The following is an 18056-nucleotide window of genomic DNA, read 5'->3' on the forward strand; positions in this document are numbered from 1 at the left end:
TTGACAAGGTCCCACACCAAAGGCTCTTAAGCAAAGTAAGCAGTCATGGAATAAGAGGGAAGGTCATCTCATAGATCAGTAACTGGTTAAAAGATAAAAACAAAGCGTAGGAATAAATTTTCAGTTTTTACAGTGAAGAGAGATAAATAGCAGGTTCCCGCAAGGATCAGTACTGTGACCAGTGCTGTTTAACATATTCCATATGATATGGAAATAGGGATAAACAGTGAGATGGCAAAAATTTGCCAACAATACAAAATTACTCAAGATAATTAAGTCCAAAGTAACGGATCTCACTAAACTGGGTGATGGGGCAACAAAATGGCACATGAAATTAAATACTGATAAGCACAAAGTAATGCACTTTGAAAAACATAATCCTAACTATACATACAAGAAGACTGGGGTCTAAATTTGCTGTTACCACTCAAGAAAGATCTTGGAGTCATTATGGATAGTTCTCTAAAAACATCCATTCAATGTGCAGAGACACTCAAAAAAGCTAACAGAATATTAGGACCCATTAGGAAAGGGATAGATAATAAAACAGACAATCTCATAATGCCACTACAGAAATTCATGGTATGCCCACACCTTGAATATCGTGCGTGCAGTTCTGGTTGCCCCATCTCAGAAAAGATACATCACAACTGGAAAAGTTTCAGAGAAGGGAATCAAAAATATTTAGGGGTATGGAACAGCTTCTATATGAGGAGAGATTAAAAGACTGACTGTTCATTTTAGAAAAGAGATTACTAAGCGGGGATATGATAGACTGGTGTGGAGAAAGTGAATAGAGAAGTGTTATTTACCCCATCTCATAACACAAGAAACAGGGCTCATCTGATGAAATTAATAGGCAACAGGTTTAAAATAAACAAAAGGAAGTACTTCTTCATACAACACACAGTCAATCTGTGGAACTCATTAACAGGGTACGTTGCGAAGGCCAAAAGAATGCGTTCAAAAAAGAATGACAAATTCATGGATGATAGGTCCATAAATGGCTATTAGCCAAGATGGTCAAGGACACAACCCCATGCTCTGGTTCACTCAATAATTGCCTGTTCTGTTCCCTCTGAAGCACCTGGCACTGGCCACTGTAGGAAGGCAGGATACTGGGCTAGATGGACTATTGGTCTGACCCAGTATGGCTGTCCTTATGTTCTCTACAGTGCCTATCAAAGAAGTCGGTTGCTAGTTGTCCTGTAGAAATATCAAAGCTAATCCAAATGCAAATGCACTGGGAAACAATGGAGATAAATTTAATTGACGTTAATATTGTCACAAGGTTTCCTGTTGCTGCACAAAATTGCCATGGTACCTACAGAACGTAAGTGTCCAAGCAAAGATGAAGTGTTTACTTCAAAGCAGAAGACAACCCATGACAATATTTTGTAATGCTGACTATTTCTATGAAACTACATGCATGAGAGATACGTAATCATTTTACCTGTTTTTTGGGTTTTTTGTTTTTTTTTTAACCATGATTACCTGTTCCAATCATTCCCTCTGGGGCACCTGGCATTGGCCACTGTCAGGAGACAGGATACTGGGCTAGATGGACCTTTGGTCTGACCCAGTATGGCCGTTTATGTTCTGACTGGACAGCAGACTTACAGGCTGCATGCTACACCATTAGTAAATGACTGCATTAATACCAACTCATAACAGATCTTCGTACTTTAGCCAGTTGGAGATCAGATGTCAAAAGTGCGCTCAAGAACTGTGTTACTCTGAAGAGGATGTTTTCTGATTTAAGAGTTTTCAACCACTCTCTCTGAATACTGGTTAGACAACCAACCATCTGACTAGCTGGCAGAGATTCCATCTGAGAGAATGAGAAATGTGTGTTGTCTACAAAATCCCTTCAGGAGTAAGAAGAGGGAGCTGTTTATAAACATACTGACAGGTTTCAGAGTAACAGCTGTGTTAGTCTGTATTCGCAAAAAGAAAAGGAGTACTTGTGGCACCTTAGAGACTAACCAATTTATTTGAGCATGAGCTTTCGTGAACTACAGCTCACTTCATATGCATCCGATGAAGTGAGCTGTAGTTCACGAAAGCTCATGCTCAAATAAATTGGTTAGTCTCTAAGGTGCCACAAGTACTCCTTTTCTTATAAACATACTGCATCTCAAGACACTTCCTCAAATGTCTTGTCTTAAATACACCAGTCCTTCCACTGCACACTGGTCTTAAACCCCAAGTGCAGAGCACAGGCCATCTGCTCCCACACAGATCTAATGTATGCCAATTTTGGAAAGGATTCTGGTTTGGTCATTCAATTACCCAGAGTTAGAAAGCACAGCAAACATCAGCCACACTACATTTCCCCACTCTTCTTCCCTGTTTATAATCTGCGAAAAGCTTGCTTGTAAAGAAGAGTTTTACACTTTGTGAATCTTTATATAGCACTTTGATACTTCACTCGAACACAGGAACTAAGTTAATATCACAAAAGGCAAAGTAAGAATGACAGGGATTTAATATAACAATGCAGCCACAGCCAGACATTCAATCAGCACCGTTAATCCCAGCCTCACTGGTGTCTGGAGAAGCACAAAAGGTAAGGCCCCTGCAAACATCACCTAAAGCAATCACTGAGAACTTGGATTACAGGTGCTGTTCCAAAACAAAACCCAAAGGATTCTGCCATTGCCTGTAAAAATCACACACCCCACACACTTTAGAGATGGCCTCTTGTTGGGAAGCTCTGGTGTGACCTGTAGCTAATTAGGAAGTTAAAGAATGTTGTCAAACTCTCAATCATTTTCTGTCTAGCTTTGTTAAAACAAACAATTGAAATCCTAAACCAACTGTCTTTAGCCATTTAAGCAGTTACCCTGCTGACTGAAACACAGTGTGTGTCTACTGTACAGGTGACCCTACCTGTTAAAACACAAAGCTAAAAGTGTATCTGACATTTTGGTCCTACTTCCCAGTTCACAAGCACGTACACAGGAAGTCACTGTGTACTCATTCTGCTTAGAAACTGTCATGTCCTCTTTCTACCAGGATACAACAGAGCTGCACTGTTGCTTACATTTTCAAAGGTGCACGTGCTAGAAATGGTTTATTTGTTGCTAATGCACTTATTGTCACAGTACATTACATTAAAATTACATAAAAAGTTTGGCGATATCCCACCAGTTAAGCATTTAATTTTATTATTACACACACCACTGCAGAGAAACCAAGGTACCGACCAGAAGAAACAGACTGAGATGCCCATTTTAATAGGTCACAAAGATCCCAGTTTCTTAGCATGTCTTTTCTTAACTTGGGGACTATGTTTCTTATGCTAAAGTGATGATTAGATTCACCTACAATACAAAGCTTTCCGGTAACAAGTGCCTGAAATCTAAGAAAGCAGGAGCTGCCATTTGTCACTAGATTCCAACTCCACAACCACTCCACCCTATAAACACAAAATGTGGGAGAGGACCTCAACTTTTGCCCATCCTTCAGATGCAATGCCTGGCTTCTTTGTTCCCACTATCTCTCTGCCACCTCAACACAAGCAGTGGCACATAGCATGTTCTGTGGTGATTGCTGAACAACTCAGTGCATACAGCCACGAGGGGGTGCTACAGAACAACGCAACATGCACCACCCTCCACCCCTAATCTAGTGATGTTCCTAGAGTCGAGTAAGCACAGGAAGAGTTTCAAGTTTCCACTGAACCCTAATCTCCCATTCAGCTAATTTAAAAATATTAGTGCCACAAGCTGATTTCCTCCCTCTCCCCCATTTCTCCCAAGAAATACTCTCTCTTTATACAGGCAAACAAAGAAGTAAAAGCAAAACTACTGCCATTGCAACTGTGAGAAGTTAGATTTTCAAGAGCTGATGGAGAAAACATAGGCCACTGGACAGGGACTGGACTATACAAAAATTCACCCATCACAGAACTGTCAAGATCTGGGTATACCTCCCCAAGTAACCCTGCTGAGTTCATTGTGTGTGTGAGAACCTATTATTATCATCCTTGCCCTCATTCTCCACTCTCCCTTCGCACCTTGGTATATTGCGTCTGAAAGCACATGACAAACACTCCAGTGCATGGACTGCTCCTTTATATATTTCTGTGACATACCTAACACACTTCTAGGTGCTTAAAATAAATATTCCAAATGCCTGTAATGGTTAGAAAAGACTAGAACTCCTAGAGCTATTTACTACCATCTACTACATTCTAAAGCTGTGAATGGAACTAGTCAGCATCATATGAACCAAGTTTACAGAAAAACCACTTCCCCATTATTTTCTAAGTATTGTGGAGATTCTGTCATCCCCACACCATCAGCCCAGGCAAACTTCAACCCTGAGAAGGCTGCAAATATGTATTACCCTGTTATGCATGGGATTTCCAGAGAATACACTTTGCTGGCATTTTGGGAAATGCCATTGATCCAAGCCCCATACCTATTAATGCATATGAGAGGAACTTGTTCACAGATGTCAGGGCCAACCCAGTGATGGGACCTGTAGTGTCTTCAGAACGGATTACTTCCAGGAAGGGTCGGAGAAAGACATTGGGTTCAATTTCCGAAAGCTCTGTAACAAAAAAAGAACATCATTAGAGATTTAGCTTACCAATGGCCATACCACAGAACTAAAAGCCACTTGTGCTAAAAACAAATTATTGTAACAGGGGAGTAAGCTCTGTGGGACCTTGGTATACAGCCAGGATGATCATCCCTTTGGTGACTGACAGTATGATTCGAGCCTGAGACAACATGCTTGCAAACTCCAACAGCATACTACATACTAAGTCCTCACATTGCCAATTTGCTCATTAGTCTCATTCATTAGGTTGCATTTATTTTTCCTTCTAAGAAGCTGTCCAAGCTCAGTCTCTCAGGGAAGAAGCCCTGTAAATGGCTCATTACCCATTTCAGAAGATTGGAGGGAAGGTGGGGGCTGCTCCTAAAAAATAAGCACTGCAGAGTGAGGAAGGGTTTATGAAGCTCCTTAATTCTTATTCAAACGTAGTGATCTTCTAAACAGCCTTCTGGAGCCTCCCGTCTGAGCTCCCACTATCAGAGCACTATGTAAACACCACAGAGCTGCGGCTCCTTAGATTAATGCTTTAATTAATTGGCAGATATAGCAGCATTTTCCTTGGATGCCTGTAATGTGATCAAATTAGCTATATAAAACTGACACATCCTTCCCCATTCCCCCACAATATCCACTATCTGTGTGCATAGGATATCCACCACCTACATCTATAGTGTGAACATATGACTATGTTTGGTGAGTGTGTCCCAAGGGCTTGTATTGAAGTCAGTGTTCTAGACCAATTTCATTTTGTTTAGGCAAGAGAAACTGAACCAAACCATTTTAGACACCTTCCCCCCCTCCCCCAAACAACCTTGGTCTTCAGACTATACATCTAAACTTGGGAGTGAGTTACTTACCTGTAACTGGAGGTTCTTCGAGATGAGTGGTCCCTATCTGTATTCCACTGAAGGTTATGTGCATGCTCCATGCACCCAGAGCTTTTCCAAGTAGTAGCATCCACTGGTCCAGCTCTGTGCCCTTGCATTGCCTCGTGGTTTTGCCCGAGCAGATAAAGGGCAGAGCAGACCAACCGCACCTTCAGTTCCTTCACTACAGATCTACCAGATCCACAGCAGATGGGAAGGAGGATGGGATTGGAATACAGATAGCTACCACACATATCGAAGAACCTCCCCTTACGGTAAGTAACCTCCCCTTCTTCTTCAAGTGATGATACCTATTATTTTCCACTGAGGATGATTAACAAGCAGTACCTAGCTAGCAGCAGAGCGTGGGAAGATGACAGAACCATGGAATGAAGGACCAGTGCACCAAATGAGAATCATGCACTAGAGCAGCGGTTCCCAAAGTTTTGATGGTTGCACTCCCACCCCTTACTCCACCCCCGCCTCCGAGGGCTGGAGAGAGGCTGCGTCTCGCATCTCGGGGGGCAATGCGAACAGGGTAAGGGGGCCGAGGCTGGGGCCACAGCTGGGGGTGGGTCTGAGGCCGGGGCTGGAGGCAGGGGCAGGATCAGAGCCCGGCCGGGCTGTGGTGCGGGCCAGCAGCCAGACCCGCAGCAAGGTGGGGCTCAACTCCTTGCCTTGCCCCTAGCCTCAGCCCCAGGCTGGCAACGGAGCCCCGGCCTGCAGACAAGGCTAGAGATGGGCCAGGCATGCATGGGGCTGTGGACAAGGACACGGCTGGGGGCCAGACCGGAGCAGAGCTGAGGGCGGGGAGGGGCTGGGGGGCACTCCCACCCCACCCCCAAGGGGGCTGGTCCAGGCCCTGCCCTCCCCCAGATGCCCTCCACACACCCCAAGGGGGGGGGCACACCTCACACTTTGGGACTACTGCACTTGAGCATAATGAGAAGAAAAGGTGTGTACTGAACTCTACATGGCCGCCTTATATACGTTTGTCATGGAGAGCGGCAGTAGTTGTTGCCTGCACTCTCGTGGAATGGGCCTGTAGCCCATCTGGTGGAGACTGTCCTGGTAGTTGATTGCACGGTGTAATGCACCCTAAGACCCACTTTGAAATTCTCTGGGAGGAGAGGGCCGGCCCTTTAATTTTCTCTGCTATGGCAATGAATAGTCTAGATTTCCGGAAGGGTTTAGTCTTCGATAGGTAAAAGGCCAGGGCCCTGGGGACACTGAGGGAATGAAGCTGCCATTCCTCATTTGAGACATGCGATTTGGGAAAGAAGGTTGGCAAACATATGGGTTGGTTGAGGTGGAAGCGGGAAACCACTTTTGGTAGAAATTTGGGATACAAGCACAGTGAAACTCTACCACTATGAAATGTGATGAAAGGGGGGTATAAAGGGAAATCATGTCTTACTAATCTATTAGAGTTATTTGAAGGGGTCAACAAACATCTGGATAAGGGGGATCCAGTGGACATAATGTACTTAGATTTCCAGAAAGCCTTTGACAAGGTCCCTCACCAAAGGCTCTTACGTAAATTAAGTTGCCGTGGGATAAGAGGGAAGATCCTTTCATGCATTGAGAACCGGTTAAAAGACAGGGAACAAAGGGTAGGAATAAATGGTAAATTTTCAGAATGGAGAGGGGTAACTAGTGGCGTTCCCCAAGGGTCAGTCCTAGGACCAATCCTATTCAACTTATTCATAAATGATCTGGAGAAAGGGGTAAACAGTGAGGTGGCAAAGTTTGCAGACGATACTAAACTGCTCAAGACAGTTAAGACCAAAGCAGACTGTAAAGAACTTCAAAAAGATCTCACAAAACTAAGCGATTGGGCAACAAAATGGCAAATTAAATTTAGTGTGAATAAATGTCAACTAATGCACATTGGTAGAAAAAAAACAACTATACACACAATATAATGGGGGGCTAATTTAGCTACAGCTAATCAGGAAAGAGATCTTGGAGTCATCGTGCATAGTTCTCTGAAGACATCCATGCAGTGTGCAACGGCAGTCAAAAAAGCGAACAGGATGTTAGGAATCATTAAAAAAAAGGGATAAAGAATAAGACAGAGATTATCTTATTGCCCTTATATAAATCCATGGTACTGCCACGTCTTCAATACTGCATACAGATGTGGTCTCCTCATCTCAAAAAATATATATTGGCATTAGAAAAGGTTCAGAGAAGGGCAATTAAAGTGATTTGGGGTTTGGAATGGGTCCCATATGATGAAAGATTAAAGAGGCTAGGACTTTTCAGCTTGGAAAAGAGGAGACTAAGGGGGGGATATGATAGAGGTCTATAAAATGATAAGTGGTGTGGAGAAAGTGAATAAGGAAAAGTTATTTACTTGTTCCTATAATATAAGAGCTAGGGGCCACCAAAGGAAATTAATGGGCAGCAGGTTTAAAACAAATAAAAGGAAAGGTTTCAGAGTAACAGCCGTGTTAGTCTGTATTCGCAAAAAGAAAAGGAGTACTTGTGGCACCTTAGAGAGACTAACCAATTTATTTGAGCATAAGCTTTCGTGAGCTACAGCTCACTTCATCGGATGCATACTGTGGAAAGTACAGAAGATGTTTTTATACACACAAACCATGAAAAAATGGGTGATTATCACTACAAAAGGTTTTCTCTCCCCCCACCACACTCTCCTGCTGCTAATAGCTTATCTAAAGTGATCACTCTCCTTACAATGTGTATGATAATCAAGGTGGGCCATTTCCAGCACAAATCCAGGGTTTAACAAGAACGTCGGGGGGAGGGGGGTAGGAAAAAACAAGGGGAAATAGGTTACCTTGCATAATGACTTAGCCACTCCCAGTCTCTATTCAAGCCAAAGTTAATTGTATCCAATTTGCAAATGAATTCCTATTCAACAGTCTCTCGCTGGAGTCTGGATTTGAAGTTTTTCTGTTGTAATATCGCAACTTTCATGTCTGTAATCACGTGACCAGAGAGATTGAAACGTGTAGACAATGGATCGTGTGGTGTGGTCAGGGTGAAAGCTGGAGGCATGTAGGTAGGAATAGTGGTCAGTAGGTTTCCGGTATAGGGTGGTATTTATGTGACCATCGTTTATTAGCACTGTAGTGTCCAGGAAATGGATCTCTTGTGTGTACTGGACCAGGCTGAGGTTGGTGGTGGGATGGAAATTGTTGAAATCATGGTGGAATTCCTCAAGGGCTTCTTTTCCATGGGTCCAGATGATGAAGATGTCATCAATATAGCACAAGTAGAGTAGGGGCGTTAGGGGATGAGAGCTGAGGAAGCGTTGTTCTAAGTCAGCCATAAAAATGTTGGCATACTGTGGGGCCATGCAGGTACCCATAGCAGTGCCGCTGATTTGAAGGTATATGTTGTCCCCAAATGTAAAATAGTTATGGGTAAGGACAAAGTCCAGCCACCAGGTTAGTCGTTACATTTATTGGGGATAGTGTTCTTGACGGCTTGTAGTCCATCTTTGTGTGGAATGTTGGTGTAGAGGGCTTCTACATCCATAGTGGCCAGGAGGTGTTATCAGGAAGATCACCGATGGATTGTAGTTTCCTCAGGAAGTCAGTGGTGTCTCGAAGGTAGCTGGGAGTGCTGGTAGCATAGGGCCTGAGGAGGGAGTCTACATAACCAGTCAATCCTGCTGTCAGGGTGCAATGCCTGAGATGATGGGGCGCCCAGGATTTCCAGGTTTATGGATCTTGGGTAGTAGATAGAATATCCCAGGTCGGGGTTCCAGGGGTGTGTCTGTGCGGATTTGATCTTGTGCTTTTTCAGGGAGTTTCTTGAGCAAATGCTGTAGTTTCTTTTGGTAACTCTAAGTGGGATCAGAGGGTAACGGCTTGTAGAAAGTGGTGTTGGAGAGCTGCCGAGCAGCCTCTTGTTCATATTCTGACCTACTCATGATGACAACAGCACCTCCTTTGTCAGCCTTTTTGATTATGTCGTCAGAGTTGTTTCTGAGGCTGTGGATGGCATTGTGTTCTGCACGGCTGAGGTTGTGGGGCAAGTGATGCTGCTTTTCCACAATTTCAGCCCGTGCACGTTGGCGAAAGCACTCTATGTAGAAGTCCAGTCTGCAGTCTTAACCTTCAGGAGGAATCTACCTAGAATCCTTTTTGTAGTGTTGGTAGGGAGGTCTCTGTGGATTAGTATGTTGTTCAGAGGTGTGTTGGAAATATTCCTTGAGTCAGAGATGTCGAAAATACGATTCTAGGTCACCTCAGAACTGTACCATGTTCGTGGGGGTCATACACACTGTAAGGAGAGTGATCACTTTAGATAAGCTATTACCAGCAGGAGAGTGGGGTGGGGGGGAGAGAAAACCTTTTGTAGTGATAAACATCCATTTTTTCATGGTCTGTTTGTATAAAAACATCTTCTGTATTTTCCACAGTATACATCCAATGAAGTGAGCTGTAGCTCACGAAAGCTTATGCTCAAATAAATTGGTTAGTCTCTAAGGTGCCACAAGTACTCCTTTTCTTTTTGCAAATAAAAGGAAGTAGTTCTTCACATAGCACAAAGTCAACCTGTGGAACTCCTTGCCTGAGGAGGTGGTGAAGGCTAGGACTATAACAGGGTTTAAAAGAACTAGATAAATTCATGGAGGTTAAGTCCATTAATGGCTTTTAGCCAGGATGGGTAAGGAATGGTGTCCCTAGCCTCTGTTTGTCAGAGGGCGGAGCTGGATGGCAGGAGAGAGATCACTTGATCATTACCTGTTCGGTTCACTCCCTCTGGGGTACCTGGCATTGGCCACTGTCGGTAGACAGGATATGAGGCTGGGCTGACCTTTGGTCTGACCCAGTATGGCCATTCTTATGTTGTTACGATCATGGCTCCAAGTTTGCCAACCCTCCTTACAGAGGTGATAGCCACCAGAAAAGCGACCTTCATGGAAAGAAGAAAAAGGGATCAGGAGGGCATGGATTTAAAGGGAGAGTTCATTAAGGTAGTAAGAACTGGGCTGAGGTCCCACTGCAGAGTGATAGGCTGAATGGGCAGGTATTTACATACAAGGCCCTTCTAGAATTGGGCAGTCAAAGGGTGGTTAAAAATTGAATGTCCCTCCACCAGAGAGTGTAAAGTGCTAATAGCTACTGCTTGCATCCTGATGGAGTTGAGAGCAAGCCCCAAGGCCTTCAAAGAGAGGAAATAGTTCAAGAGCATCAGGATGCCAACAGCTTTCTGTTGGGCCCAGGAGCTGAAACGTGCCTATTTAGCTCAGTAGGATCATAGAATCATAGAATCATAGAATATCAGGGTTGGAAGGGACCCCAGAAGGTCATCTAGTCCAACCCCCTGCTCAAAGCAGGACCAATTCCCAGTTAAATCATCCCAGCCAGGGCTTTGTCAAGCCTGACCTTAAAAACCTCTAAGGAAGGAGATTCTACCACCTCCCTAGGTAACGCATTCCAGTGTTTCACCACCCTCTTAGTGAAAAAGTTTTTCCTAATATCCAATCTAAACCTCCCCCACTGCAACTTGAGACCATTACTCCTCGTTCTGTCATCTGCTACCATTGAGAACAGTCTAGAGCCATCCTCTTTGGAACCCCCTTTCAGGTAGTTGAAAGCAGCTATCAAATCCCCCCTCATTCTTCTCTTCTGCAGGCTAAACAATCCCAGCTCCCTCAGCCTCTCCTCATAACTCATGTGTTCCAGTCCCCTAATCATTTTTGTTGCCCTTCGCTGGACTCTCTCCAATTTATCCACATCCTTCTTGAAGTGTGGGGCCCAAAACTGGACACAGTACTCCAGATGAGGCCTCACCAATGTCGAATAGAGGGGAACGATCACGTCCCTCGATCTGCTCGCTATGCCCCTACTTATACATCCCAAAATGCCATTGGCCTTCTTGGCAACAAGGGCACACTGCTGACTCATATCCAGCTTCTCGTCCACTGTCACCCCTAGGTCCTTTTCTGCAGAACTGCTGCCTAGCCATTCGGTCCCTAGTCTGTAGCTGTGCATTGGGTGGAATCTCGTGGAATCCTTCCTACTACTGGAGAAGAGATCTCATACTGCCGACAAACATTTTCATGCTAGCAGGTGTCCACCCAAAAAAACCAGGCTGTCAGGTGAAGCGTCTGTGGATTGAGGTATCCGAGTCTGCCGTTGTATTGTGGGAGCAGTTCCGGAAACGTTGGGAGGAGGAGTGGAGGATGTTTCGACATGCGGAGAAGAAGAGGAAACAAGAACTGCCGAGGCCAAAATGGAACAATCAGGATGACCATTGCCCTCTCCCATTGGAGTCTGTGAAAGACTCTTTGCAAGAGTGGTAGGGGAGAGAAGGCATCGTTGATCTGGTCCAACCAGTCGATGATCAGGGTGTCTCCTTCTGAATGGGCACTGACTCCTCTCCTTGAGCAGTATTGAACACACTTGCTGTTTGTGCGAAATGCAAAAAAAGTCCCTAACCAGAGTTAGGTCCCCACTGACCAAAACTGTCCGCGATTACCGTGTCATGCAGTTTCCATTCGTGGTCAGTTGCAAAGTTCTCGCTGAGTGTGTCGGCAACCACGTTCTGGGTCCCTGGTAGGTTAGTTGCCAACAAGAGGTCGAGGATACCGTGTGTAATGAACCATTTCCAGAAACGCACTGCTTCCATGCACAGCACTGGAGACCTTGTGCCTCCTTGCTGATGTAGTAAACCATAGTGGTGTTGTCCAGCATGATGAGAACATGACAAGAATGGATGGACGATAAAAATGCGTGGCATGCCTTGCATACTGCCCAAAGTTCCAGGATTCTGATGTGCATCCTGGCTTCTAGAATGGTCCAAGTTCTTTGTGTCATGCAATCTCCCAAATTTGTTACTCAGCTGTCAAATGACATGTCTTTTATGACTGTCACGATTGGTGAGAAGAGCATTCCAGAGCAGACTTGAAGCGGGTCTGTCCACCATTGGAGAGAGATGACGACCTCTGGTTGGATTGCGAGAACCGTGTCCAGGGGTTGGTGCATGAGGCAGTATGCTCCCTGCGCTTATAGACAGCAGAAGTGCAGGTGAGCGAAGTCCATGACATACGTACAAGCAGTCATGTGGCTGAGGAGGGAGAGGCAAGTTCTGGCTGAGACCGAGAGGTTGAATGTCACTGAAGCAATCAAGCCCATTAGGCTCCGGAACCGGTCTTTCAGCAGGTGAGCATATGTGGAGGCCACATAAATGCATGCTCCAATGAACTCCAGGGACTGTGCAGGGTATAAAGTCGATTTTTTGACTTTCACACTCACCTCTAAGGAGGAGAGGAGTAGAAGGAGCTGGGACTTTGATTCCCAAGCTTCCTTTCTGGATCACGCAGCCAGTTGTCCAGATAAGGGAAGACTAAAGATATCTCTGTCGGAGGTGAGCCACTACCCTTGGGGAAAAAAAATTGTGAAGATTCGTACAGCAATAGTAAGTCTGAATGGGAAGACACTATATTGGAAGTGTTGCAGACTCAAGGCGAACCTCAGGAATGATCTGTGGGTCGAATGGATGTAGACATGGAATTTAGCATCCTGAATATTGAGAGCTGTAAACCACATGCCTTTTTCTAGCGAGGAAATGATGGCTGCGAGCGTGAGCATGTGAAACTTCGGTTTACAAATGCAACAGTTGAGGTGTTGAGATCCAAGATTGGTCTCCATCTCCCTTTCTTCTTGGGCACCATGAAATATGAGGAGTAGAACCCTGTGACCTGAAAGGCTGCAAGGACTGGTTCCACTGCTCCTCTCTGCAGGAGGTAGTCCACCTCTACGGTAGGAACATTGTTGTGAGAGTGAAACAGGTTTGTAGCGGGGGGCGTGAAGAAGGTAGCATCAAACTTGATCACACAGCCATGTCAAATGACATCCAGAATCCGCTTGTCTATTGTTATTGAGAACCATGCTGGTAGAAAGAGTTTGAGACAGTCCCCAAGGGGGGCGGGTTGACAAGAGCATTGGGGTGCAAAGTGGTTGATGGCTCTCTAGATGCACTCAAATATCGCTTACACAAAAACTGAGTCTGCTGTATGGCGGGCTGACCGTCGGTGGACCAGTCAGGCAAGACCTGTGGACCTTCAGGCACTTCTGTGGAGGTTCGTAGGCTCTCTAGTGGGAGAACTGGGGAGTTCAATAGCATTGTGTAGGTGATGGAGTATATATTTTAATTTCAGCGCTGGTGTATACTTGCCTCGGGATCAAAGGGTGGGTCTAGAGTCTTTCAGTGAGAGTAAAGAATCATCTGTCTTCTGGTTGAAGAGGGTGATTCATCAAAGGGAGGTCCTCAATTGCGCTCTACACTTCTCTAGGAGCAAGCTGCTCGGACCCCGCTCTATCCCAAGCCCTGCCCCCACTCCACCCCTTCCCCCAAACCCCCACCTCTGCCCCACTCCGCCCCCAGCCCTGCCTTTTCCTGCCCCCGCTCTGCCCCCTCCCCTTCTCCCCAGTGCCTCCTGCACACCACGGAACAGCTGAACGCAGAGGGCAGGAGTGCTGGGAGGGAGGGGGAGTAGTTGATCAGCAGGACCGTTGGTGGGTGGGAAGCACTGGGGAGGAGCTGGCTGCTGGTGGGTGCTAAGCACCCACTATATTTTTTTCCATGGGTGCTCTGGCACTAGACCAGACACTGAGTCAGCACCTAAGTCACCAAGGATGAGAGAAAAGCAGAAGCTCCAACTCGGATTATGTGTTGGTGATAAGGAACTCAACACGTGGTCGGTCCATCCTGCCCTTTATCACCTCGGGTGAAACCATGAGGCAATGCAAGGGCACTTGTGTGGACCAACACACACAACTACTTTGAAAAGCTCTGGGTCTGGGTACATGGCGCATGAGCATAACCCTCAGTAGGGACCATCACTCAAGGAAGAATGTGCTATTACGCAAATTCTTGTTGCTTTGTACAACAGGAGTCCTCTGTACAGCTACCTTAGAGACAGGCAGATGCATAGAGTTGTATGTTGAGAAGGAACCAACAAGGGAACTTTCTACCTGGGCTTGGAGATGCTTTAAGTTCAGGTTTGTGAGTTAGAACACAGGCATAACTTGGACTCAGGCTGGAGCCCACTTACTTTTCAAGCTAAATCATTCTAGTGCCAATAGTTCTCCAATGCCTTCCCACAATTCCCCCTGAAGGACAGATAATTTATCCCACAACTGACAGGGAAATAATTCTAGAGTGTCTCAGCATAAAGAACTAGAGGCCAGAGCAGAAACAGTGAGGACACAGTAATAAGGTTATGGCTTTACAGTGGGATTGCTCACAGTAGGACTAGGACAATTTGGGTGCTCAAACCCAGATGCCAATTACCCAGGTCAACTGTGTAGACATAGCCTAAAGCAAAGTAATATGGTTTCTTCTACTCCGTTTGTAATGAGAAAGAAAACCTGTAGACAAAAAACCACAAGGAGCACAGAAAGGATAATATTCTGATATGACATTACAACTGTATGACTTCTCAATAGCTCATGGAAATGCAGAGATCATGAGACATGCTTTCAACCATGCTTAAGGGTATGTCTACAATGCAATTAAACACCCACATTGTTGTGCCAGCTGACTCAGAGACACAGGGCTTGGGCTAAGGAGTTAATTGCGGCTTAGATGTTCTGGTTTAGGCTGCAGCCCAAGCTCTGGGACACGCTCACCTCACAGGGTCCTAGAGCTCTGGCTCCAGGCCAAACCCCCACATCTACACCGCAGTTAAACAGCCCTTTAACCTGAGCCCCATGTACTCGATTCAGCTGGCACAGGCCAGCCATAGGTTTTAAGTGCAGTGTAGGCATATACTAAATTTGCTTTGTAGAACTGTCACAAGGTGACTGGCCTTCTAAGAGGGAGCAGGGCCAGTGCACCTGTGCCTGGTCATCTGACCCTAGTTAGGCTTAAAAGAGTGAAGCTCGGCATATAAAGAGTCAGAGAGAGACCCAGTGAGGGGGAACTGGCTGAGAAAGAGGCAGGAAGCTGCAGGAAGCAAAGAAGCAGGAGCAGGACTGCCAGAGTCCCCTGGCAGGGGAGGCAGTGAGAGCCTAAAATGTAACAGGCGAGCTGAAGAGCCATTTTGTTTAAGTTTGGACAATAAACATCCCTACAAGAAACTGAAGGCGTGGCAGTGACTCGTTAGCAAGTTGGGGAAAATCTCTGCCTTGTTGTAGGTGCACTTTTCTAAGGTTACAGGCACCTGTGCAATATTAAAAATATACAAAACTAATGGATCTATATTGACAGACTTATGATCAGCTTTGAGGATCTATCAAAAGAGTCACCAAGTTAATCAACCCATTGTACATACCTGCCAAACCATTCACCCTTCCCTCAGCCCTCTCTTACAAGAATCCAGAAAGGTAGAGGAGTTGTGCTCCTAATGTTAATAAATCAAGTTTCATCAGGCACGTGTATACTAACAGTTCCAGCGCTGAGGATCCCTCAGAGAAAGAGCCCTTACATAACTAGACAGCTTCCTTTTAAGCCAAAGGCTGATTGCTCAGTGTCGGTTTCACAACTGCAGCAGTACCACACTGGGGGAGAGCTGCTGTCTCAGGTACCCAAGACCCATACCGCTTGGGGCCTTTAAGATTGCTTGTCAAGAAAAGCACATAGATGAAAAAATTGCTCCTGCCTACCCAAAGGAAGCTTAGGACCTAATACAGTCCTGCCTCAGCATGGGAGGCTGACACAGATGACCTCTCGAGGTCCCTTCCAGCTTTACTTTTCTATGAATACCAGATTGAAATCCTGAGTAACAAACAGATGCACTGCCTCAGTTAAGGGGACTTATATAAATCTCTGCTGTTTCTTCCCTTACTAACAAGCTTCTACTTAATCTTACCTGTGTGAAGCCTCAGCCAGTGAGTAACTAAACTGCATCAACCATATTGACAAGACAGAAACAGAGGTGGGTATCAGGATATAGAACACACCATAGTTCATACCTCTCTCAACAACCCCATTGAACACCACACATACTATTTGAACAGGAAGGATGAGCGTACAGAGACACGTTGTCTTAGTGCATATCACATGGTAATGCGTTTCTTTATCCTGCATCTAGACCACACATAGGCCTGGTCTTCACTAGGAAAAAGTTGTGTTCTCAATCCAATTTAACTGGTTAACTAAAATCCTAATGAAGACAAGGCAGTCTGTAGCCTTCACATAAATTAGGAGTTTGAGTGAGACTAGTTTTTAAACTATCTGCTACCTCATATGAAGGACTACAAACTGCCTTGTCTTCACTAGGATTTTATCTTTAGTTAGGTTTCAGAGTAACAGCCGTGTTAGTCTGTATTCGCAAAAAGAAAAGGAGTACTTGTGGCACCTTAGAGACTAACCAATTTATTAGAGCATAAGCTTTTGTGAGCTACAGCTCACTTCATCAGATGCATATCGTGGAAACTGCAGCAGACTTTATATATACAGAGAGAATATGAACCAATACCTCCTCCCACCCCACTGTCCTGCTGGTAATAGCTTATCTAAAGTGATCATCAGGTGGGCCATTTCCATTTTCCCATAGTGAAGACAAGGCCACCGAAGATTACAAGTCTGCTACTGCCTTCAAGTTAGTGGACCTGATCCTCAATCTCATGCTTTTACATCCAGAGGTCCTGGGTTTAATCCCCAAAGACAAGCCCATTCAAGAACGTCACCTACATATGAGAAGCCTCAGGGAATGTGAACCTTTATCTTTTGGGATCTCTGAAAGGGAGTACAGCCACTCACTAGCAACCCCATCTACTCCTGCTAGAGACAGCAGCAGATGTGTCCTGCAATGTCACACAATCAACAAAAAGGAGTACATGTGGCACCTTAGAGACTAACAAATTTATTTGAGCATAAGCTTTCGTGAGCTACAGCTCACTTCATCCGTGAGCTGTAGCTCACGAAAGCTTATGCTCAAATAAATTTGTTATAGTCTCTAAGGTGCCACATGTACTCCTTTTCTTTTTGCGGATACAGACTAACACGGCTGCTACTCTGAAACCACACAATCAACAGTATCACAGGCAACTGACAGATCAAAATGAATCAGCACTGACACCTGATCAGTCTTCAGAAGATCAACTAGTGCTGTTGTTCTATCATACCCAGGTTAGAAAACAGAGCCAAGAGAGACTAGAGTTACTTATATTTAAGGGCTTGTCTACAAGGAGCAGTAATGCAGACTACAGGGGTATGATATGTACAGTGCACAAACATGTTGTGCATTAATAGGTCCACATAGACCCTGCTGGTGCGCACTAAAGGTTCCCTAGTGTGCTATAATGCAGTGCTGTTTGAAACAGTACTACGTTAAAGGCCATTAGGGAATGTTACAAAGATTAATCATTACAGCATATACTACTGTAATGAATTGATGTAAATAATATACATAGGAAAGTCCCCCAAACCTCCAATTTTTGGACATCTACGTAAGACTCGCAAATTGCTAAAAATAAATCCCCCAAAATAGAAGCCCTAATTATGAGAGAGTGCTGTCCGTCTGTGATCCCCCTCTTCACCAAGTTCTCTATTAATAGGATTTTTGCATTATTTAAAGATCTATTTCCATTAGGATGTCCATATATAGTTAAAAATATTAATATGCAAATAGAACAGTGTTTGATATTTGGAGTAATTACCTGTAGATTTTGGGAAGGGAGTGTAAGG

General features: G+C 44.9%; 1 protein-coding gene across 12 annotated transcripts in view; it reads right to left on the reverse strand.

Moving 5' to 3' along the window:
• The window catches only part of GBF1 (golgi brefeldin A resistant guanine nucleotide exchange factor 1), a 180719-nt gene that overhangs the window by 69377 nt on the left and 93286 nt on the right, over positions 1-18056 (reverse strand). For all 12 annotated transcript variants that reach the window (XM_073352952.1, XM_073352959.1, XM_073352955.1 and 9 more), the window contains exon 4: positions 4429-4560. In XM_073352952.1, the coding sequence (XP_073209053.1) occupies positions 4429-4560 (132 nt within the window). The remainder of the gene's footprint in view (positions 1-4428; positions 4561-18056) is intronic.

The sequence above is a fragment of the Lepidochelys kempii genome, chromosome 7, assembly GCF_965140285.1.
Source record: "Lepidochelys kempii isolate rLepKem1 chromosome 7, rLepKem1.hap1, whole genome shotgun sequence".
Classification (NCBI taxonomy): Eukaryota; Metazoa; Chordata; order Testudines; family Cheloniidae; genus Lepidochelys; species Lepidochelys kempii.